The sequence below is a fragment of the Orussus abietinus genome, unplaced genomic scaffold, assembly GCF_000612105.2.
Source record: "Orussus abietinus isolate OABI.00-Male unplaced genomic scaffold, Oabi_2.0 scaffold204, whole genome shotgun sequence".
Classification (NCBI taxonomy): Eukaryota; Metazoa; Arthropoda; class Insecta; order Hymenoptera; family Orussidae; genus Orussus; species Orussus abietinus.
In genome coordinates this window covers 103,099-127,878 of record NW_019394422.1, presented here as the reverse complement: position 1 = coordinate 127,878, position 24,780 = coordinate 103,099, and the positions used below count along the sequence as shown (strand labels likewise).

Sequence of the window (24,780 nt, the reverse complement as noted above, 5' to 3'; positions counted from 1 at the left end):
GACTGGCGAGCCTGCTGCGCGCGCATGTAAAGTGACCATTAGGTTACCGAGTATCTATGGCCTCAGAATTCAAACTCTCGTTTTCGTACACGTGATTTTTATTGTAAGTAACCTTTGTTTCCTTTGTTATGTCGATTTCGTTGTCCGCCGGAAAATTAGGCACCGCGAGGACGCTGATAGAACTGGAAGTTTAACTTATCATTACGGATTGACAGCTCGCAGAAGATTTGGCAATGTCGTTATCACGAAGAATCGAGGAGATTCTTAAGGGTGGCGAATGCAACACGATTACCGGCAAGAAAGTAAGTATAACGAGCGTTCATTAATTTAATAATTATAGTAAAGAGGTTTGTTTACAGAACTATGACTATCTCATATTGTGTCGGCGTGACGTACTGGACAAACAAAGAGCTGTTATGTCTGTATATACTACGATTCTTTATTGAGTTTTGTGTTGCACTTTCATAATATGAATATGATTCGAGAATTAAATAAGCGTTACGTTTGTATATTAAATTAGAAATATGTAACAAACGTTGTGTCGGTGTGACGTACTGGACATACAAAGAGCTGTTATGTCTGTATATACTACGATTCTTTACTGAGTTTTGTGTTGCACTTTCATAATGTGAATATAATTTGAGAATTAAATAAGCATTACGTTTGTATATTAAATTAGAAATATGGAACAAACATTATATCGACTTACAAATAACCATTCTGTGTTCACTGCCGATGCTTTACTGGATTTTGTGTTGCACTTTTATAATTTGAATGTAATTTGAGAATTAAATAAGCATTACGTTTGTATATTAAAGTAGAAATATGTAACTAATATTATATCGACGTACAAATAGCTATTCTGTTTACTGCCGATGCTTTACTGAATTTTGTGATCGGAAATACTAATTTAGATACTTTTTGATTGGCTAATCTATTTATAATAATTGAATCTAAAAGCCTGTATAAACATGTATAACGAAAACATTTTATCTACATATCTATAGAAAGAGCTATGGTCATGAATGGGAATTATTAGGTCATACCTCATATGTTCTCTCATTCTGGAAATAAATTATGATAGTTTTTTTGTTCTATTGATTAAAACAAATAGTTAAACATGTTCGCGCCGGCGTAAATTTTCGAACGTTGTAAATGAGGACTTCATTTGAATAATTAAGATATTTTTTTAAATCGCAATTTTAATCATGATTTAAAAAAAATTAACAATTGTAATTGTTATTTAAAAACAATCAGCGATTTTAATTGTGATAAAAAAATCAGCGTTTTGTTAGCTTTTATAAAGAAATTATGATTTCTGTTTGCTTTGAAACTGGGAAATTAAGCAAATATTACGTTTGTTAATATAGAAATGTGCTACCGACATTATGGAGGTAATTGAAAATGATGAGGCCGTGCGAGAAATAAACGAGAATACAAGGAATAATGTTTCCAGCACGGCTAATTGGAATTACATTGTTGATGCCATTCACAGGATAATCATAAAAGTAAGTAATTTCGCCCTCAAGATTAATATTTGTTTCCAAAAGTTTTATTAATATCAATTTTTCACAGGGGGCTGATAAGACAGCGAAAAAAAGTACCATTCACAGAGATATGTACAGAGTGGATATTTGCAGTGCCATGTTAAATGCGGTTCGAAGAGCAAACAGTTCTTCCGCAGCCCTTTTAAAACGTTCAGCCATTACAACATTGGTTCTTGAAATTTTCGGAAATAAGACGTACGAAGCTTACCACGATACCTATTTGACCATTTTGGTCATGCACATATTACCAGTTAGATTGTATTGGCCACAAATGTCGATAGAGTTGTGGAGAGAGATACTAAAGATTTGTGTCGACTTGTACAATAATCCGTCTTCTAACATGTCTAAAAGTCTTGCGCTGGATGGTGTACAAAGAGCTGCGCAGTATGGTTGTTTGCAGTCACACTTGCTTGTACACGTTAAAAGACTTCTGTCATTTTTAGGTAACCGAAATGTGATTTTAATTTTGAAATAGCTTAAGGTGATATGAAAGAGCCTATATATATCTGAGAGGTTAAGTCGTTTGTGAAAGTATTCTCAGTGCCTTTTATGTCACTATCGCTATTAGCCACCTTGATCGGATGCAGCAGATGTCGATGACTAAATTTCTCGTTACTTCTTTCAGTTAAAGTGTTCGCCGATATAAAAACGGACAAGAAAGTACTCCTAACATCTGTATATAAACTGGCTAATACCGTCTGCCGACAGATTAGTGCAGAAAGTCGGTTTATGCTGTGTGAGTTTAGTGAGAACGTGTTACCGGATGTAATTAATTCACCGAAGGCCCAAGGGAAGTACGAGCTCTTACTGCTCTTAGTGCAAGTGCATCATCCAGGCGGAGCTCACGAAAAGCAGGAAACATCTTACGCCTACAACTGGGACAAATGGAAGTCGATACTGCAAGGGATTAAATCCCTTATTTTTAGGGATGTTACTCCAGAGTTGCTTCCGGAGGCGTTTGTTAAGCTCGCCAGTGAAGGTAACGACTCTTGCAATGTTACATTTTTTTGTGATAGGACCTCCGTAATCACGTGCTAAAGTTTAAAATTATTTGATGCACCGAGTTTGGAGAAATATTTTATTAACATTTTAATGTTTTATATATACAGAATGTGATGTTAAGGAGGTCTTGTTGATGAAACTTTTCTCCAAACTGGGTGTACCGAATTGATTCAAACTTTACAATATAAATATGGATGGTACAAGGAAGATCCCAAAAGTCATGAGATTTCAATTTTTATCAAAATTTATTCAGATATTTTTAAAAATTGTTATAAAAAATAAAATGTCATGGGGGTCGGAACCTTCCTTATGGCCTTTATATTCATGTTGTGAAGTTTCAAACGATTTGGTACACCCAGTTCGAAGAAAAGTTTTATAAACGATTGACTCCTCGGATGCAACTTTCACATCCCTTCACCAATTCTGTTAATTATAATATAATAATCTCGTTATTACAGTATTTAAACAGTTGACGGATGAAAATTTCTCTGGAAATCTAAAGTGTTCCTTCGATGAAGGACCATCTATTAAATAAAAGCGTCTTTCGGATGGACCGTAGACATTAGTTGATCTGATATCCTTTCAAATCCCTTTAATAATTCTGTTATTTATAATATAATCATCTCGTTATTACAGTATTTAAACAGTTGACGCATGAGAATTTCTCTGGGGATATAAAGTGTTCCATCGATGAAGGACCATCCATTAAACGAAGACGTCTTTCGGATGGACCGCAAAGATTGGTCGATCTGATATCCAGTTCCAACATGGATCAAGTTTGGCCGATGGTGCAAATATTATCCACATTATTAAAAAATTATCCAGAATGTCTGAAGCCGCATGAGGTCGAGTCATTCATGGTGGCTGTCACCAAATTGTACTCATCTCCCTGCAAGAGGAAAGAAATGACGGATAGCGTATGCCAACTCATCGAAGTACTTGTGCAAGTTGAAAGGACTTTTCCGGACGATGTCACGAAGAGTGATAAGATAAAAGACTCGTGGAACACAATTTGGGATGTAACGTTAAGGTATGATACCGTTTCTGATATAATTGACGATTGAACATAAATTAATGAATATAACATGTCGCAATTGTATGCGAAGGGTCATTCCATATATTAGGTTGCCTCATAATTTCGTGCAGTATTTTAATTTTCAATTTTTTATTTAAAACAAAAATTAATCAATGATATTGGTGCAATTTTTAATCTAAAAAAAACCGCACGAAATTATGAGACAATCCAATATATATCTGGGAAACATTATCACATGTACGTAACCTAATATCGTACTTAAAATATCATTCCAATGTCGAATATACAATGATGTTATCATATCACAATATCAACACAGATCTGAGAAAAGTTTTGTAATGCTCATAACCTCAATTCCAGAATGCTAAGCATGAACCAGAACGAGAGCACCGTTCACAGGATTCTGCAAAAGCTGATAGAGGCAAACAAAGCGGTAAATCCCAACGCGTTCCTGAACCTATACTTGAAGAGCATCATCAAGTGGTCGTCCCTGAGCCTGAAGACTCTGATTTCCTTCTGCGAGCACTCTAAAATCCCTAGAAGAATGAGCCAGGGCGACGGCGACCAATCCTGCACCTCCAGCGAGCAGGAATCCGTGAAGAGACTCCTCCTGGAGTGGGTCTTCAACATCAGCTGGTCGAAAATGATAATGCAGAACGCGGTGGACGATTGTTCCTTCCTCCTGGTGGGCCTGACCCTGAAGACGTGGTCGAAGTCTCGGAAATCGTCGTTAAAGAAGGGCCCTGTAAAGAAAAACGCGAGTTTCGACCTCGACTCGTCCGATTTCAAGGTCGTAGAGAGGTGTTACCTGGCGATGAACTTCGAGGTTGACCTGTATGATCTTGAGGAAGAGCGCCACGTGGAGGTCGCTGAGAAGAAGGGCGTCTCTTGCGTGAAGGAGGACGTAGAGTTTTTAATTAGAACTATCGTACACGTTGCTAGTGAGGACAGCGATGATATCAGCGTACTCGTTATTCGCGCCGCGCTTATCGCGAAAATTCTCCCGAAGATGGCGGAACTTGAAGTGATAAGGGAGAAGCAGAAGCCGATTGTGATGGAGGCCTTAAGGTCGGCCCTGGAGAAGGTCGCCACTTCCCTCGCGGCTAGTAATTTGTTGACCAGCAAGTATCGCTTCCCGTATATCATGAATATCTTGATATCCCTGAAGACCCTTTATAGCGGTGGATACGACGATGAAGTCGCCCAGGTCATCGTCTCTGCCACCACGAAGAACATGCTGAGGAACGTTTTCGACCTGGTCAACGTGGAGGAGAATTATTACGAGGACGAGGTGCGCACCGTTAACGTCAATCTTGAGGATTATACGGATTTTAGGAATAGAATGCATTTGGAAGGCCAGCGGAGTGCAGGGAGCAAGACCTCCAGCAGGGATCTCGTCAGGGCGGAGGTTGTCAATGCCCTGATTGGCTTCTGCTGTCTGACTCCGGAGAACGCGATGACTGACCTACAGGTAGGGATGGTTGATAGCAGATTAAGTATCGATTGCTTGTTACATACATCGAAGAGATGTATCGATACATATTCTGTGTCGAGAAGAAAGTGCTGGTACCTGGAGCTGAGCTGGTACTACCAAACTATTCATATATTTACTTATTGCTTCGATACGTAGTATCGAAAGGAATGTATCGATACATTATATCGAAAAGAATGTATCGATACTTTCAGATGAATTAATACCATCATAGTATCAATTACAAAACACACTCTATACACGTCCTCTGAAATTCATGTGGTTGTATACTAATATCCCAAACACAATTTCGAAATATTGCATCGTGGAAAAACTTCCACATGTTTACAATATTTCAAAACGATATTTTTAACAGTGTATACATACACAAGCTTATATAAGTTCGAAGATGAAAAGCGCACCTACTAATCCCGATTTATCCCTGGACCGTAGGAGAACTTGTTGAAGAACTTCCTTAAGATCGACGTGTACGAGGACGCGTCTCTCTCCGACCTGAAGATAGCGATGTCGGTGTTGGAGGCCTTCGGGTCCTGTAAGGCTCAGGTCGTCTGTAATTCGACGATGACTCGCGCGTTCGATCTTCTGCTGCACCTGTCGCGGTCAAATTTCAAGGACGAAGAATGTGCGAGGAAGATCCTGAGCGTTCTCCCCCGATACCTGGACCTTGCCCGAAACTTCGCCTTGCACCAGCAGGAACTCCTGGAGGTCCTATGGACGATTCGCGAGCGACTTCTCGCCAACAATTACGGCCACGCGGTGTACGTCGAATACATAAAGTGCCTGAGCGAGTTGGCCAGGTTGGACCCGACCTTCACCTGGGCCAGGTGGTCCAACGAAGACGAAGAGAGCGTCCCGATAGTCGAGGACATGTTCACGTTCGTGGACAGTCCGTTCTACGTGGTGCGCCTGGAAGTCGCGCGCTCCGTTAAGGTCCTCTTCTCCAGGAGCACCAGTGTTCAGTGGCAGGCCTCCTTCCTGCAGAAACTGCTGAAGGCGACAATGAACTCTTTCACGGTGAACAGGAATTTGGAGGGCTGCGAGAAGGCTGACGAGAGGGCCTGTAGGGTGGCCAGCGCCTTACATGTATTTGCTACTGTTATTTCCAGCAGCGACTTCTTTCAGGTTGGGACGAATAGATGCTACTAAAGTATCGAGGCTTATGTTTGTTGCTTGAATTGAGGACATGTGCCGATACATAGTCAGCATCGAAGAAAAAGGATCGATACTCTTACCTATTGCTTGCATCGAAAGAGTATATCGATACTTTGCTTATTACTTGCACCATTAATGTAACGATACATATTCAGCATCGAAGAAAAAGGATCGATACTCTTGCCTATTGCTTCCATTGAAAGAGAGTATCGATACTTTGTTTATTACTTGCATCATTAATGTAACGACATATTCAGCATCGAAGAAAAAGGATCAATACTTTTACCTATTGCTTACATTGAGAGAGTATCAATACTTTGCTTATTACTTGCATCATTAATGTAACGATACATATTCAGTATCAAAGAAAAAAGGATCGTTACTCTTGCCTATTGCTTCCATTGAAAGAGAGTATCGATACATAATCAAAAAGTATTCATACGCTCTCAGTATTGAAAAAATAAGTATCGATACCTTTATTTAATTACAAAAAAAAATATCGATACATATTCAGCATCGAAGGAAAAGGATCGATTCTCTTCCCTACTGCTTACATTGAAAGAAAGTATCGATACATTGCTTACCTGCATGATTAACTTATCGATATATATTTGGTATTGAAAAAAAAACACTTAGTAGAAAAAGAAAACCTGCATCGATACATAATCAAAAAGAAGTACTCATACGTTTTCAGTATCGAAGAAAGCAGTATCAATACTTTTACTTAGTACTTGCTTCAAAAAGTAGTATCAATTCATACTTAGTACCGAAGAGAAAATACTCGTCCCACGCGTATCTATTTATCCCTACTTTCAGGGCCGAGCTCTCATCGCGATGTACCACTTGGTCTTCGGCAAGGACGTGGATTCGAAGACCGTCCGCAAGGTGTTGGAGGCTGTGGCTCGGTGCAGCGGCTCCCGGGACCTCGTCGAGGCGAACCTGAAGTATCTTCTGGCGAACTGGATGAAATACCAATACCCTCTGCAGGAGTTCCCGTGGTTCCTGACCCACTGCGCCAGTCAGGAGTCGTTCTTCAGGGAGTACCACCACGTGCTGGTCTCCAAAATGATAGAAAACGACGACCTCCCCAATGCGATCGCGTTCTGCAAGAAGCTGGACATCCCTTGGGACGAGGCCTTGAAGAACTCCTTCTCCGGCATCCTGACCTGGACACTTCCCCACGTCGTGGGAGACCCTGAAGAGTCTCCCGAGACGAAGTCCGCCACGCTTCTATTCCAGAAGCTGAAGAACAAGGAGGAGGTCTTCCGGACCATGAAGAGGTTCCAGGACCTCCTGGAGGAGAAGCTGGACGAAGTTCTCGTGGGCCTCGTTCTCTCCCTCCACGACGAAGAGTGCTTCGAAGAGATGTTCCAGACGCGGGTACAGTTTGCCGAGGCGGAGCCGCCCTTCTTCAAAGTCGACGCCATACAAGGGTGCTTCCGGTACCTCGAAGCCAACTTCCTCCCTTCCGGGGAGACATTAGTCGGCTACTTAGCCAAGCGTCGTCAAGACGTCCTTCAGAAGGTCCTGACGACCCTGATGAGCAGGGTCTACCGGACGAGGCACTTCGAGCGGAAGCTGAAGAGTTTCCACCAGTACGCGTTCTTCGGCATCCTGGTCGCCGAGGAGCTGAGGAAGGCCAGCTTCGACGAGGCCGCTCCCTACGTCATCAGGGACGTCGGCTATACCTTGCTTCACCTGATCAAGGAGGAGGTTCCACCTCTTCAGGAATTCGCCCTGAAGAGCTTCCACAAACTTCTTCGCCATTCCCTGCCGGAGCGACGAGCGGAGGTCGACAAGATGATGAGCTTCTCCGTCGCCGTGCTGACCCCGGTCGTCCTGAACGGCTGCTGTGTGCCCGTTGCCGTGGAGGTCCTCGAGTTCCTGATTATCGAGCAGAAGGAGCTGCTGAGCGGTGCCATCGAGAGACTCGACTCCTTCCCGAACCATCCCACCTTCGCCAGGATCAGGGACGTCCACGGGAACCTGAAGTACAAGGCTGAAGAGACCTACACCCTGGACCAGGAGATCCGGCACTTCCTGGACGCCGGCCAGAAGATCTTCACCTGCAGCGAGGAGAGCCTTCTTCATCTCAGGGAACAGCTCTCCACCAGGAAGGACGAACTCCGGGAGATGTACGAACACCTTGAAGAGCTCCGCGGCTTCGCCGAGGACTGCTCTTCGAGTACTCTCCACAGGTTGACGCACATGCTCGTCAGGTTGACCAGGTCGACCGATAGAATCGTCTCTTCGGAGGCTGCCAAGTGCCTCGGGGAACTTGGCCCTGCAGACCTGACCACCATGATCCTGCAACCCGAAGAGACCCTCGTCAAGGACACCAACGACCCCCTGGAGGTGCTGACCTATAAGGTCCTCCTGATGCTGGTGGATTTCCTGGTGGACGCGGATGTCGAGCTTCGCTGCGCCAGCGCCGAAGCCCTCTTCGAGGTCCTCGGCTCCCACTGGGGCAGGAAGATGACCCGGAGGAACTACCTGAAGAACCTGGAGAGCGAGATGCTGAACGAGCACACCTTGTGCTTCGATTACATTAGACCTTTCATCACACCCGGGACTTCGTCCACCTACTCCCCGGCGGTCGATGAGCTGAAGTTTAGCGAATTCATGAATCCTCACAACGAGCTGTGGACGGTGGAGTCGAATAGGTTAGACTATAAAGCGGATTTAACTTTAGTTGAGATTTTTATATGGATTTTTAACACTTTAAGGGGGTGTGAAAGTGGCATCTGGAGGGTCAATCGTTCATGAAACTTTTTTTTGAACTCGGTGAATGGAATCGATTCACACTTTATTACGTGAACACGGAGACCGTAAGGAAGGTCCTGACCCTCGTAAAATTTCAGATTTTATTCAATATGAAAATATCTATAAACAAATTGGTAAAAACATTGTAATTTCATGAGGGTCAGGACCTTCCTTATAGCTCTTGTGTTCATATTTTCAAGTTTGAAACGATTCGGTACACCTAGTTCGATTAAAAGTTTCATAAACGAGACCTCTTTGGCGTCTTTCATATCACCTTAATACCAACCAAATTTATCGACGTCGTTAAAATCTCTCAGCGTCTTTCATATCGCCTTAATATGAACGAAATTGATCAACACTGTTGAAATTTCTCATCGTCTTTCATATCGCCTTAATACCAATCAAATTTATCGACGTCGTTAAAATCTCTCAGCGTCTTTCATATCGCCTTAATAGCAACGAAATTTATCGACGTCGATTAAATTTCTCAGCGTCTTTCATATCGCCTTAATAGCAATTAAATTTATCGACATCGATTAGATTTCTCAGCGTCTTTCAAATCACCTTAATACCAACTACATTTATCGACGTCGATTAAATTTCTCAGCGTCTTCCATATCCCCTTAATACCAACCAAGTTTATCGACGTCGATTAAATTTCTCAGCGTCTTTCATATCCCCTTAATACCAACGAAATTTATCGGCGTCGATTAAATTTCTCAGTGTCTTTCATATCCCCTTAATACCAACGAAATTTATCGACATCGATTAAATTTCTCAGTGTCTTTTATATCGCCTTAATACCAACAAAATTTATCGACGTCGATTAAATTTCTCAGCGTCTTTCATATCGCTTTTATACCAACCAAGTTTATCGACGTCAATTAAATTTCTCATCGTCTTTGATATCGCCTTAATACCAACCAAGTTTATCGACGTCGATTAAATTTCTCAGCGTCTTTTATATCGCCTTAATGCCAACAAAATTTATCGACGTCGATTAAATTTCTCATCGTCTTTTATATCGCCTTAACACCAACCAAGTTTATCGACGTCGATTAAATTTCTCAGCGTCTTTCACATCGCCTTAATACCAACGAAATTTATCGGCGTCGAATAAATTTCTCAGCGTCTTTTATATCGCCTTAACACCAACCAAGTTTATCGACGTCGATTAAATTTGTCAGCGTCTTCCATATCCCCTTAATACCAAGAAAATTGATCGACATCGATTAAAAGTTTCCATCGTCTTTCATATCGCCTTAATACCAACAGGTCTGACTCCCGCGCGTGGGTCACGGAGGTCACCTGCGGCATCATCGCCTGCTTCTCCGGCACCTGCTTGGACAACCTGATCCCGGTCTGCAGACTTAGCGGGTCCTTCTGCAAGATGCTGCTGCCTAGGCTGGTGCACCTCATCGTCTGGGTGGACGACAAGTTCGCCGCTGCGGTCTGCAGGTGCATCAACGGGTTCTTCGGGTTCCACTTCGACTCCGCCATGGAGTCCCACCAGTCGACGTTCCTGGACACGCAGAGGAGGAGCACTTCGGTCAGCCACGAGTCGGTGCGCTGCATGCTGGACGTGGTGAACTTCCTCAGGGTACAGTCGAGGGAGAACGTCAGGTTGGACCTGAATTACCTGGACATCGCGAAGGCGGGGTTGTACTGCTCGGCGTACTTCACCTCCGTCCTCTGCGTGGAGCTGTGGTGCCAGCCGTTCGTGGACAAGTCCCTGGGGATGGTGGACGAGTCCGTCGTGGATTTCGTGTGCAAGCAGGAACCCGAGATGGGGAAGGTCGTCCAGGATATCCTGATCGAGGCGTACGTCAGGATCGGGGACCCGGATGCCATTCATGGCTGTGGATCCTGGAATCTGTTCGACCTGGATTCGCTGGTCCAGAGGAACGTGCATCTGCGGAACTGGGACGAGGTCACGGCCGTCATGGACGTTAATCTGAGGAGGAGCAAGGACGGGATGAGAAGTAAGCCTTCGGTGGTGGAAATAGTAATGTCGCGATCAGGAACTAGTATAAGGAGATACAAGATCATGGATTGAAACCGTCCCCACCACGAAGTAGTATACTGAGATCCAACGTCGTGTATCGACATCCGCCCCTCTTCAGGGGTCCAAGAACTTCAGATTTTCTCCGATCTAGCGCCACCTCGATGAAATTTTACAATTCAAAATTGTCGCCCACTAGTCTTTATCGCGTTAAAAAAATCACATTCTGTATATCATGCGCGGATTATCGTTTTACTTTGCGGACCTTAATTGCAAAATTAAAAGCTTTTTAAGTATTCACGTCGGTAGGAAATGTTTTGGCCACGTAGGATTGGAATTCTCTTATTTTCCGCAAGGAGCGCTCGAGGCGTTAAATCACCGAATATCTGAGATCACTGAATAGTATAGATTTTGCAATTCAAAATTATTGTCTGCTAGTCTTTATCACGTTAACAACATCACATTCTGTATATCATGCGTGGATTATCGTTCCACTTTGCGTACTTTAATTGCAAAATTAGAAGCTTTTTAAGTAATTCACGTCGATAGGAAACGTTTTGGCCACATAGGAATGGAAGTCTCTCGTTTTCCGCAAGGAGCGCTCGCGTCGTTAAATCACCGAAAATCTGAGATCATTAAATAGTATAAGGAGATTTTGCAATTAAAAATTATTGTCTGCTAGTCTTTATCGCGTTAAAAACATCACATTCTGTATATCATGCACGGATTATCGTTTCACTTTGCGTACCTTAATTGCAAAATTAAAATTAGTAGTAGTTATTTTAATGAACTGGTTTTTATTGTATAGCTATTTCGTTCGTGGCGTTACCAAAACGCCTCCCGCGTGCTTTGTTTTTGTATAGGTCTTAACATTTTGTTATATCGCATTGTTTGTTGTCTTGGGTGTAGTTATTTTAATGCACTGGTTTCTATTGCGTAGGTATTTCGTTCAAAACAATTGTTAGTTTATACAACAAGTTTTTCATGAGACCCCCGGCAATCGCAATGGCGGACGTCTTGCCTTTGTTTCTGTATAGGTCTTAATATCTTGTTATATCGTTTTGTTTGTTGTCTTGGGTGTAGTTATTTTAATGAACTGGTTTTTATTGTATAGATATTTCGTTCGTGGCGTTACCAGAACGTCTCCCGCGTGCTTTGTTTTTGTCTAGGTCTTAACATCTTGTTATATCGTTTTGTTTGTTGTCTTGGGTGTAGTTATTTTAATGCACTGGTTTCTATTGCGTAGGTATTTCGTTCTAAACAATTGTTAGTTTAAGTTTATTTATTATTTAGTATATTTTTATTATTTATGTAAGTTTATACAACGAGTTTTTCATGAGACCCCCGGCAATCGCAATGGCGGACATCTTGCCGCCATCGCGATCCCTGGGAGAACCTGCGCCTAATCTTTGGAAACTTCAGCATGTGATTATGGAGGAAGGATGGAATAAATTGATTCTAATCTCTTTTTTACAGCGATGCTGACCGCGCTCCAACAATCCGGGTACTATCACCTGTTGATGACGCTCATCCACTCCGTGGGCAACGAATGCGACGACCTTGACGACTTCGCCTATGAATCCCTGTGGAGACTCTCGGATTGGAACGCCCTAGGACCATTCTCCTCGAGAAGCAAGGACGAAGAGAGCAAGGACTTCTCGCAATTGACTGACGATAATTCCCATCTTCATCATTATCATGCCTTAAGGTGTTTCCACGAGAACGACACTCTCGGCTTGAAGAACTCTCTGGAACGTGCGCGCGCCGACGTCATTAAGGCTCTTCGCAACGCTAGTTTAGGCGAGTACGGGAAATTCAGGGTTCATCTGTTTTTCTATAGTGTTTTTAGGCTAAAAGACATTTCTTTCGTTTACTTTATTAAGGTCATATGAAAGGCGCTGAGAAACTAAATCGACGTCGATGAAATAAGATTCAGCTATACCCTTTTCGACGGCAACGCCATCTTGGATACTCAGTTTTTTAGTTTTTGGAGTTTTGCTTCGATTTCTTTATAATTATTGTACGAAAACGACAGATGAAGTATGTCATTTAGTACAGTACTCAATATAATTTGTCACGGCTGTCAATATAAAAACGAACGTCGGCAACGTAGGCTTTTAGAAAAATGTTCTTTATCGGCGTCGATCAAGTTCCTTGACGTGGTTCAATTCACCTTAATACAATATCCAATATAATTCGACATAGCTGTCGATATATAAACCCACGTCGGCAACGTAGGTATTTGGAAAAATCTTTATCGACGTTGATCAAGTTCCTCCGCGCGTTTCACTTCGCCTTAATAGTTGTTAATTTCTGAAAATATATATATATAGCGCAGGATACAAATGGTGATGTACACTCGGAAATGTCTTTCTCCGTCGGCAACGTAGATATTTTGAAAAATCTTTATCGACGTTGATCAAGTTCCTCCGCGCGTTTCACTTCACCTTAATAGTTGTTAATTTCTGAAAAAAATATATATAGCGCAAGAAATATTTTATTCCTGGAATGAAATTGCACAGGATACAAATGGTGATGTACACTCGGAAATGTCTTTCTCCGTAGAATTATTCCATTTATACATGACCATAAAGAAATATCTTTTTACAGAAAGCAGCAAGACGGTGTATCCCATGCTGTCGCGACTGCAAATGCTGAGAGAAGTCGAAGAACTATACTCGGCCACTCCTGACAACTATCACGACGTCCTGGAGAAATGGCGGAAGCACGACTTCGTCAGCAACAACGACTTCCAATATGTCGAGCCGATCTTGGCCCAGAGAGCCGTCATGTTCAAAGAGAAAGATTCGTCCGACATCGATGCTCCGTTTTGTGATGCACTGCTCGATACCTATCTAAAAATCGCCATTCTTGCAGAAGAACAAGGATACTTGAAAGTTGCTACCAGGGCTCTAGGTAAACAGCGCCCTCTTTCGTTTTAAGGTGATATGAAACGGTCAGCCTATCCCAGACAGCACAAATACATAGCACGGAGGTTCATAGAATATTCTTTAAAAATAATTCAATATTAATAGCATATGAATTTGTGCTATGTACGTTTCTTGAACGTATGATGTATGTAGTTTTGGTTAGTTTTTTATATTCGAAATATATTTAACGAAATATTGTATGAACATGGAATTGATACTTCTTATACATAAGAAGTTGCTACCAGGGCTCTAGGTAAACAGCGCCCTCTTTCGTTTTAAGGTGATATGAAACGGTTAGCCTATCCCAGACAGCTCAAATACATAGCACGGAGGTTCATAGAATATTCTTTAAAAATAATTCAATATTAATAGCATATGAATTTGTGCTATGTACGTTTTTTGAACGTATGATGTATGTAGTTTTGGTCAGTTTTTTATATTCGAAATATATTTAACGAAATATTGTATAAACATGGAATTGATACTTCTTATACATAAGAAGTTGCTACCAAGCCTCTAGGTACACAGCGCCCTCTTTCGTTTTAAGGTGATATGAAACGGTTAGTCTATCCCAGACAGCACAAATACATAGCACGGAGGTTCATAGAATATTCTTTGAAAATATTTCTATATTCCTAAGATATGGATTTATGTGCTATGTACGTTTCTTGAACGTATGATGAACGTAGTTTTGGTCAGTTTTTTTATATTCGAAATATATTTAACGAAATATTGTTTGAACATGGAATTGATACTTCATACACATAAGAAGTAGCATGTCATATACATATCTGAATGATATTTTTTTATAGAAGAATTTTATTTTACCGACGTCGATTGGACCTCTCAGCGCCTTTCATATGACCTTAACTCGATAACGATATCGAGATTAATTGTATTTTTGCTACTATTACCCAGGGCGTTCTCTTTTAATGAATTTCCTTACAGCTACGCTAGCGACCCAAAACTTCCTATCGGAAGAAGACAGAGACCAAGTGTTGTATCGAAGAGGTTTACTATCTTGGACTCAAGGTCATCAGGACATCGCCCGGCCCGTTTTGAGGAACCTGATGAATAAAAAATCTCTGAATCCGCGTCTTAGGGCGGAAGTTCTAAGAGTATACGGAAATTGGATGGTAGAAATGAAGTTGGAGAATCCACGGGTAAGAGAATACTTTTCATTTGGTCTGTCTAATAACTCAGGGCTTCTTTCTGAGTTTATCAAAATGGCAATACCATCAAAAAGGGTATAGATGAATATTATTTCATCTATGTCAACTGAATTTCTAAGCGCCTTTTATATCACTTTAAGGGGGTGTGGAAGTGGCATCTTAGGGGTCACTCGTTCATGAATCTTTTCTCCGAATTGGGTTTACCAATTTCTTTCAAATTTTACAACAATAATTAAGAGACTCTAAGGTAGGTCCTGAAACTCGGGAAACTTCTTTTGTTTTTAAAATTGTTCAAAATAGCTATAAACAAATCATCGTAAAATTGAAATGTCTTGGGTTTCAGGACCTTCCTTATAGCCTCCATATTCACATTGTCAAACTTGAGACAATTTGGCACCCGCATACAAATGTTTCACTTAAATATACTGTTTATATAAAAACTATCATTAGTGCGTCATAATAAAAGTGCAATGATGTGCATTCGGATTTAGAGCGGACGAAATATCAATTTTCATCGTTGTTTCGGTAATTTATGCAAGGGGCCCGACAAGTTCGGTACTGCGATTAGCAACCCTTTAAATGGTTCAGAATGAAGATTAGTCACTTATAGAATCAAGTGGAGGCCAAAAAGTGAGGAAAATGATAGACCATGAAAGTATTATACTAGCATACATCGTTAGATATTTTTGAAAGTTTATTTGCTGTTACTTTCATATAATATATTAACAATTCAAAGTTATAGGAAGGATTATTAATCGAGTTGTATTTGTACTTGTCTTGCGGTAACTGATTTCACTATTTTAAAAGGCCATCGGTACACCGGTCAAATTGTTCTAAACTTGTCAGCAATGGTTGATTTCATAACTTTAGTAGGTTGAAGTTGAAAAATAATCTGTTGGTCCTTTTTTTGTCAAAATAAAGTGATTATTAATCGAGTTGTATTTGTACTTGTCTTGCGGTAACTGATTTCACTACTTTAAAAGGCCATCGGTACACGGGTTAAATTGTTCTAAACTTGTCAGCAATGATTGATTTCATAACTTTAGTAGGTTAAAGTTGAAAAATAATTAGTTGGTCCTTTTTTTGTCAATATAAAGTGATTACTAATCGAGTTGTATTTGTACTTGTCTTGCGGTAACTGATTTCACTACTTTAAAAGGCCATCGGTACACCGGTCAAATTGTTCTAAACTTGTCAGCAACGGTTGATTTCATCATTTTAGTAGGTTGAAGTTGAAAAATAATTTGTTGGTCCTTATTTTGTCAATATAAAGTGATTACTAATCGAGTTGTATTTGTACTTGTCTTGCGGTAACTGATTTCACTACTTTAAAAGGCCATCGGTACACGGGTCAAATTGTTCTAAACTTGTCAGCAACGGTTGATTTCATCATTTTAGTAGGTTGAAGTAGAAAAATAATTTGTTGGTCCTTGTTTTGTCAATATAAAGTGATTACTACTGCTACTTCAAACGGTTTGTCGTACTTTTCTTTTTTTTTTTTTAAATTAATAATAAGCTAGTGGCAACTGATTCTTTGTAGTATTGTTCGTAGTGTTTCCGGAAGGTGGAGTATCAGGTAACATCATGATAATACATCAGACAATGAACTGGTCTTTTTTTTTTACACCGAAGGTGTTTTTGTTGGGATTTTACCGTTTCGTATATTTATTGAAGATTTCATCTTTCCTTTCCAGGTAGTGATAGACGATTATTTTCGGGAGTCCATACGAGTCAGCCAGGAGATAAGAAACCCGACGCCGAAGGACATTAAGAACAGGAACGACTCTTACGCAGCTTTGGCGCATTACGCGGACACGCGTTACCAACAAATCACGGCGTACATGAAGTCCCCGCAATTTGAGAGCTTAAAAGAATGCATCGAATACTCCCGCGACGTTGCGACGAAGCTGAGGTCGCGGAAAGATATGGACACCAAACGAGCAGTGAATTTAAATCAACAGCAGAGCAGGAACGATAGCGCGGAATTGGAGGACATCAAGAAAGAGCGAAACGTTTATCTACTCCTAGCCCTCGAGTAAGTCTTCGCATTTATAGGAATAATTGCAAAAGTAGAATTAAGGTGAAGTGAAACCCCCTTCAAATCAGTCGATTCGAATACAACACTTTTTTTAAGGGTATTAGACCAACTGTCCGAAATTTTGACACATCACTCTTGATCATCTAAGAATTGTCCTGACACGTTCAAAATTTGAATTTAAAAAAAATTTTGTTAACTCAGCCCAGACCAGAACCAAAATGGCGTCGAGCTCTCATATTTCGATCAATATACAATTATCGAAGGCTCTGATATGAGAAGCGAAAGGGTCAGGACAATTTTACGACAATTTAGAACACTCTGGTGATTGATAAACTCGCATTTGAACGGGATAAAGGCAAAAAGAAGTGTTGTATGCGCTCTATGGTAAAACGATGGGAATACGAGGTCTCGGAGTGAAAATTTAATTGACCTGGAAATCACAGATGGCGCAGGGGGTCCCTCTGCAGTCAATTAGGGCCCCAAAAAGCACGAATCCAGAGGATTTCTGGAGTTTTACTTCGATTTCTTTATAATTATTGTACGAAAACGACAGGTGGAATATGCCATTTGATACAATATCCAATATAATTCGACACAGCTGTCGATATAAAAACGAACGTCGGCAACGTAAGGTATTTAGAAAAATCTTCTTTACCGACGTCGGTCAAGTTCCTTGACGTGTTTCATTTCGCCCTAAGGGGATGTGGAAGTGGCATCCGATAGATTAGTTTCTCGGAGTGAATATTTAGTTGATCTGGAAATCACAGATGGCGCAGGGAGTCCCTCTGCAGTCAATTAGGGCCCCAGAAAGCACGAATCCAGAGGATTTCTGGAGTTTTACTTCGATTTCTTTATAATTATTGTACGAAAACGATAGATGGAGTATGCCATTTGGTCGAATACCCAATATAATTCGACACAGTTATCGATATAAAAACAAACGTCGGCAACGTAAGGTATTTAGAAAAATCTTCTTTACCGACGTCGATCAAGTTGCTCCACGTGTTTCACTTCACCTTAAAAGAGTAGTATAGAAAAAAGAGAAGCGAAGGAAAAAATCAAAGCGCTCATTCGCCCTTTCCTGAATTTCAGGTCGTACTTAAAGGTTCTGCAGCAAAGCGACGACCACAACTTCCTGATGTTCCGGCTGGTCTCCCTTTGGCTGGACAACAAATACGAGGAAGGAGTGAACCAGCTCTTCCGAGATAATCTGCTCAAGATCCCGTCCTTCAAGTTCCTGCCGTTGGTTCCTCAGCTGGCGTCTCGCGTAAGCAACGTCACCGACGTCTTCACCAAGAAGATCAACGGCATCCTGGAGAAGTGCGCCGTGGATCATCCGCACCACACTTTACCCGTTCTGCTGGCTTTGATGAACTTGTACGAGGACCATGAGTATTACGAAAGCGGAAGCGAAATCACTCCACAGCCCCGGGTCCGGGGCGCGAAGAATCTCGTCGAGAAGTTGTTGAACACCGATGTCAAGCCGATTATACAGGAGATGAACACTTTGTCTCGCGCCCTGGTGATGCTGGCCAATTGGCAGCCGAAGAAAGAGACCGGGAGACAGAGTCGTAAGTAACGTTTCACATTTTCAACGAAAGGGCAGCTGAACGTTTACGGCGTTCACCACCGAAGTGGGGACGATGACTTCCACTGCTAGATGGTTTAAGGTGAAGTGAAACATCCTTCAAATCAGCCGATTCAAATACAACACTTTTTTTTAAGGGTATTAGACCAAATTGTCCGAAACTTTGACACGTCACTCCTGATCATCTAAGAATTGTCCTGACACGTTAAAAATTTGGATTTTTCAAAACAAATTTTCAACTCAGTCCAGACCAGAACCAAAATGGCGTCGAGCTCTCATATTTCGATCGATATACAATTATCGAAGGCTCTGATATGAGAATCGAAAGGGTCAGGACAATTTTACGACAATTTAGAACACTCCGGTAATCGATAAACTCCCATTTGAACGGGATAAAGGCAAAATAAAGTGTTGTATACGCTTCTTTGCTAAAACGATGGTAATACGAGGTCTCGGAGTGAAAATTTAATTGACCTGAAAATCACAGATGGCGCAGGGGGTCCCTCTGCAGTCAATTAGGAACCCAGAAAGCATGAATCCAGATGATTTCTGGAGTTTTACTTCAATTTCTTTATAATTATTGTACGAAAACGAAAGGTGGAATATGCCATTTGGTACAATACACAATATAATTCGACCCAGCTGTCAATTTAAAAACGAACGTAGGTATTTAGAAAAACCTCTTTTGCCGACAGGGTTGAAGTTCCTGGGCGTGTTTCACTTCACCGTAAATAGCGATCTTTCTCGTCGCCTGTTTTCTCAGACGTGATTTTCCTTTCAGGTAGCTGTATACAAAATATTCCAAGTGTACAAAAGATCCGGAAAATAAGAAACTTGGTTAACGTCAACGTGCTGACGCGAGAGGTTCCTGTGAGGCCAAATGGGAATTACACCGACGTAGTCGGCGTCTACAAATACATGGACACTTACGAAGTCGTAGGGGGCATAAACGCTCCAAAAAAGATCACCTGTGTCGGCACTGACGGAATTCCTAGTAGAGAACTAGTCAAAGTTGGTATTTTTCAATATCTTTTTTTATGGGTCTAGTTTGTAGGAGAGGGAGAAACGCTTTGGGAAACAATATTTTTGATCGGTACAAAAAAGGTTTGCATGAAAATACCTGATATTGTAGTAGTAGAACATGGAAATCACAGATGGCGCAGGGGGTCCCTCTGCAGTCAACTAGGGCCTCAGAAACCCTGAACCCAGACAATATCTGGAGTTTTAGATCAATTTCTTTATAATTATTGTACGAAAACGACAGGTGGAGTATGGCATTTAGTACAATACTCAATATAATTCGACCCAGCTGTCTATATAAAAATGAACGTCGGCAACGTAGGTATTTAGAAAAATCTTTACCGACGTCGATCGAGTTCCTTCACCTTAACAAAAGTGATAATGAAGTTTCTAAATCGCGTACATTGTTTCCCAATATATATCCTCCTCCTGATTCACCCTGTATACCTTTTCCTCGGCACTTTGTAATTCATTTTCCTTATTTTTCCTCGAAGGGCAAAGACGACTTGAGGCAAGACGCGGTCATGCAACAAGTGTTCACCGTCATGAACTCTCTTTTAAAAGCCAGCAAGGAGGCCAACAAGAGGAAGTTGAACATCAGGACGTACAAGGTACTCTTTACTGAACCAGGATATTTCAACTGGATAGGGATCAAGAAACTCGGCAGAGTTTCGCGCCAAATACATATATAAAACTCGTATCAACACCAGGCGCTGAAGCAGTATTTTCGAAGTTTAGTCTTCTGCAACAGATTGGATAGAAGAAACGTTCTCCCGCATTGTTAATATACGTTTTACAATGTTGTCGTGCCTTTTCAGGTGGTTCCATTAAGCCAGAGATCCGGAGTGCTGCAATGGTGCGATAATACAGTACCGATTGGAAGGGTTCTCATTGGAGGAGTTGGCGATATTCCAGGGGTACATCAGAAATATTATCCGAACGATTACAGTGCCTCGACCTGTAGAACAAAGATGGCGGTAAGTTCTTTCTTGAAGGGATAATTATAAAAAAATGCCTATCCTTTGGTTTAGTTACAAAGGAATTTCTTGAGATATGAAATTTCATGAGCGACCCGTGTTAATATTTCAAATGAATATGATGGAAATATTTAATATATACAGTGAATATTCATGGAGAATATTCAAAGCATGGTCTGGCTTATAAATGTACACATATACAGAATATTCACAAGTACAATGGTGTTATCAGGGTAGATGCTTCGTTTCATTTCGAAGGGAACGCTGTAAAAGTTTTTGGAACTAGCACAATTTTCTCATCTTTGATGTGACAAGTCAGATAGACGGCTCGCCTTTACATCCTACATACATAAATTGTCTCATCTCAAGTAATTAAGATTAAAGTGAAATTGTTATTTCTTTAAGGACGCAGCCATGAAGTCATACGAAGAGAAACTAAAGGTATATTTGGAGTGTTGCAAAAACATGCATCCGGCCTTCCACCATTTCTTCACGGAAACATATCCATCGCCAGAGACTTGGTTTGAAAGGCGATTAGCTTTTACAAGGAGGTAATATACATCGACGCGAATGCCTTCCCTTCTTACATTGACGCACAGAATTCAGAAGTTCCATAGAAGCCCAGATCCTATGTCAGCGCTTGCTGCTCTAAAAGTTGGCTAACAAACCTGGAGTGGGGGTAAAAAAGAAATCGCATGTGTTAGTCAACGGTATCTTATCGCTATAAGATTAAGAGAGACTGAGAGATGATTACAGCGCCGCCATCCGTTGGCTAACGTACTATTTATCCAGCATCAAACGTCCGTATCCTTCTGGGCTTCTATGTTAGCGCTTGATGTTCTAAAAGTTGGCTAACAAACCAGGAGTGGGGGTAAAAAAAGATCACATGTGTTAGCCAACGGTATCTTATTGCTATAAGATTAAGAGAGATAGAGAGGATTACAGCGTCACCATCCGTTGGCTAACATACTATTTATCCAGCATCAAACGTCCGTATCCTTCTGGGCTTCTATGTTAGCGCTTGATGCTATAAAAGTTGGCTAAAAAACCAGGAGTGGGGGTAAAAAAGAAATCGCATGTGTTAGTCAACGGTATTTTATCGCTATAAGATTAAGAGAGATAGAGAGATGATTACAGCGCCACCATCCGTTGGCTAACATACTATTTATCCAGCATCAAACGTCCGTATCCTTCTGGGCTTCTATGTTAGCGCTTGATGCTCTAAAAGTTGGCTAACAAACCAGGAGTGGGGTTAAAAAAAAAATCGCATGTGTTAGTCAACAGTATCTTATCGCTATAAGATTAAGAGAGACGGAGAGATGATTACAGCGCCACCATCCATTGACTAACGTACTATTTATCGAGCATCAAACGTCCGTATCCTTCTGGGCTTCTATGGAACTTCTGAATTCTTTGACTGACGCCACCATAACGCGAGGAAGACATTCGTGCTTACCATAACATAAAACGGCCCATTGAAGAAAAATACTTTTTCATGAACAAATCGATAACCAGTCGGTTCTTTTCAGCGTGGCGACCACGTCCATAATAGGATACATCCTGGGCCTGGGAGATAGACACGTACAGAACATCCTGATCGACAAATCCACCGCCGAAGTTATCCACATCGATTTTGGTAAGAGCGAGATGGTCATCTGAACGATACAATGTTGCTTAAGATTTAAATCTGAATTGTGGATGATCATAGGCCTGATTGGGTAGGTATAATACGTCATGTAATATGCGTGGTTTTCTACGTGTATATTACAACGTATGATACGTCCCCAGTTTTCTACGCGAGCACAAAGTACATTCAAATTGGATATTAAACAGGGTTAAGTCGAAAGAATTTAAACACAAACGCCAAAGGTTAGGTTTGGTATTCAGTGGGTAGATCAGTGCCGTGCAGAGGTGTGCGCAGTCCATGTATTACATGAGCTTCATTTGGTATGATTTATTTCTCCAGGTATAGCATTCGAGCAGGGAAAGGTGCTTCCTACTCCTGAAACGGTGCCATTCAGACTGACCAGAGACATGGAAGTGGCCATGGGAGCTTCCGGCGTGGACGGGATCATGAGGCGATGTTGCGAAGAGACCATGCGAGTCTTGCGCGACCGGAAGGAGATCATCATTATGCTCCTGCAGGTTCTGCTCTACGACCCCCTCTTCTCCTGGGCCATTACTCCGGCGCAGGCTTATAATCGCCAGGGCGGCTCTACCGAGCGATTCTCCGAAGACAGTGATAAAGGTACCTTCCCATTTTCATTGGACACGTTGCATTGATCCATATACTAACACAGATGAGCGGGGAGATGTTTCACATCATCGTCGAAAGGGAGGCACGACTTCCTAGCGCCGTGGAACTACCTTCAAAGAGGCGAAATGTTTTCTGCCGGTAAAGAAAAATGCGTCTGCAGATTTCAAATATGGCACAGTATCGATAGAACGAAGTTATTGCCTATTTGTTTTTAGTATCAGGGTCGACGCAGGTTGGGAAAGAAGACTACGAATACCAAACATAGTTGTTATGCGCGGCACCCACGTATACCCTGTTTTACCGATCACGAAGATTTCGCCCCTTTGAAAGTAGTTCCAATTTTTACAGAGGGGTAAAGGGCGTAGAGGGCGCCCGTGGGCCGTGTCTCCTTTTCTAACAATGTTAGTATATACAGAAATGAGTGGGGAGATGTTTCAAGCCATTGCTTGAAAGCGAGGCATGGCTCCCTGGCGCCCTCTACGCTCTTTACTCCTCTGTAAAAATTGGAACTACTTTTAAGGCGACGTGAAAGTGGCGTCAAGAGGTCTCGTTGATGAAATTTTTCTTCGAACTGGGTGTACCGAATCGTTTCAAACATTACTAGGTGAATATGGAGACTATAAGGAAAGTCCTGAAACCCACGACATTTCATTTTTTATAAAAAGCAACTGTAGAAGTCTTTAAACGAATTTTTTAATAATTCAAATTTCATAAGTGCCAAAACCTTTCTTATAGCCTCTATATTCACGTTGCTATGTTTTACACAATTCTATACACCCAGTTCAGTGAAGTTTCATAATCAATACCTCTTTGACGTCACTTTTACATCACCTTAAGGTAATATGAAAGAGTCAGCCTGTATGCATCTGAGAAGTCAAATCGTTGGTGAATGTATTCTCTGAATTGGAGGTACCGATTCGTTTCAAATTTTGCCGCGAGAATATGGAGGCGCGCAAGTAGGTCCTGAATCTCACGAAATTTCATTTTTCATCAAAATATTATTTCTTTATTACGGACTAGAATCAACATAGCGTGGCTCTGGCACGATTTCGATGTTTTACGCTTCTTGGAGACTTAGAATAAAAAATGAAGAGTTTCAGGACCTAACTCGAACAATTTAGAATGCCAAAAAAAATGAAATATTACAAAGTCAGATGGGAAACTGGAGAATACTTTCACCAACGATTGGAAGAGAATGCTGGCTTGTTCCGTGGGTGACGCGTGTTTTTGGAGAAAAAGTTTAGTTGCAGCTAAACGTCACAGATGGCGCCGTGGGTCCATTAGAGTATTAAAACACCCTAGGACCTACAACCGGACAAGTAATGAATGTTTATCCTACAGATTCCACGGGGACGAACAAACTGGCGGAGAGAGCGCTTCTACGAGTGGAACAAAAGTTGCAAGGGACCGAGGAAGGTGTCGCTTCCAGCGTTGCTGGCCAAGTCGGAAGTCTGATCGAACAAGCTCGAGATCCTAGGAACCTTTGTCGCCTTTTCGCGGGGTGGCAGCCTTACTTATAAACCAGTTATTTTCTTTTAAGCTGACTTCTTAAGTTCCCTCTTATAAAAGAATAGGTCTTTATCGTACTCGCTGTACCCGGCTTTCTACCCACGTTGTTGTGTACAGACATTGCAGGGTCCTTACGCATTAAGGTGATGTACAAATACCGTCAAAGAGGTCGCGTTTATGAAACTTTTCTCCAAACTGGGTGCACCGAATTATCTGAAACTTGAACACGTGATTATGGAGGCTCTAAGAAAGAACGCGCTGCCCGTGAAATTTCATTTTCTTTAACCAAGCATTT

General features: G+C 41.5%; 1 protein-coding gene across 1 annotated transcript; it reads left to right on the top strand.

Moving 5' to 3' along the window:
- Positions 1 to 69: 69 nt before the first annotated feature.
- On the top strand, positions 70 to 24,719 carry LOC105694314 (serine-protein kinase ATM). The gene is made up of 21 exons (XM_012414848.1): positions 70 to 302; positions 1,371 to 1,508; positions 1,576 to 1,990; positions 2,173 to 2,526; positions 3,186 to 3,579; positions 3,946 to 5,056; positions 5,510 to 6,199; positions 7,046 to 8,892; positions 10,268 to 10,974; positions 12,471 to 12,794; positions 13,605 to 13,910; positions 14,873 to 15,087; positions 16,791 to 17,131; positions 18,227 to 18,705; positions 19,504 to 19,733; positions 20,237 to 20,353; positions 20,561 to 20,719; positions 21,125 to 21,270; positions 22,249 to 22,355; positions 22,686 to 22,967; positions 24,318 to 24,719. The coding sequence occupies exons 1-21, from the start codon at positions 234 to 236 to the stop codon at positions 24,494 to 24,496; spliced, it is 8,610 nt and encodes a 2,869-aa protein (XP_012270271.1). The 5' UTR covers positions 70 to 233; the 3' UTR covers positions 24,497 to 24,719.
- Positions 24,720 to 24,780: the final 61 nt, after the last annotated feature.

Bases quoted from the DNA above. Each gene is read 5' to 3' on its own strand.
- LOC105694314 (XM_012414848.1), top strand. From the start codon at position 234: ATGTCGTTATCACGAAGAATCGAGGAGATTCTTAAGGGTGGCGAATGC. The intron at 15,088-16,790 runs GTAAGAGAATAC...TTTCCTTTCCAG, and splicing joins TGAAGTTGGAGAATCCACGG to GTAGTGATAGACGATTATTT. The intron at 21,271-22,248 runs GTAATATACATC...GGTTCTTTTCAG, and splicing joins CGATTAGCTTTTACAAGGAG to CGTGGCGACCACGTCCATAA.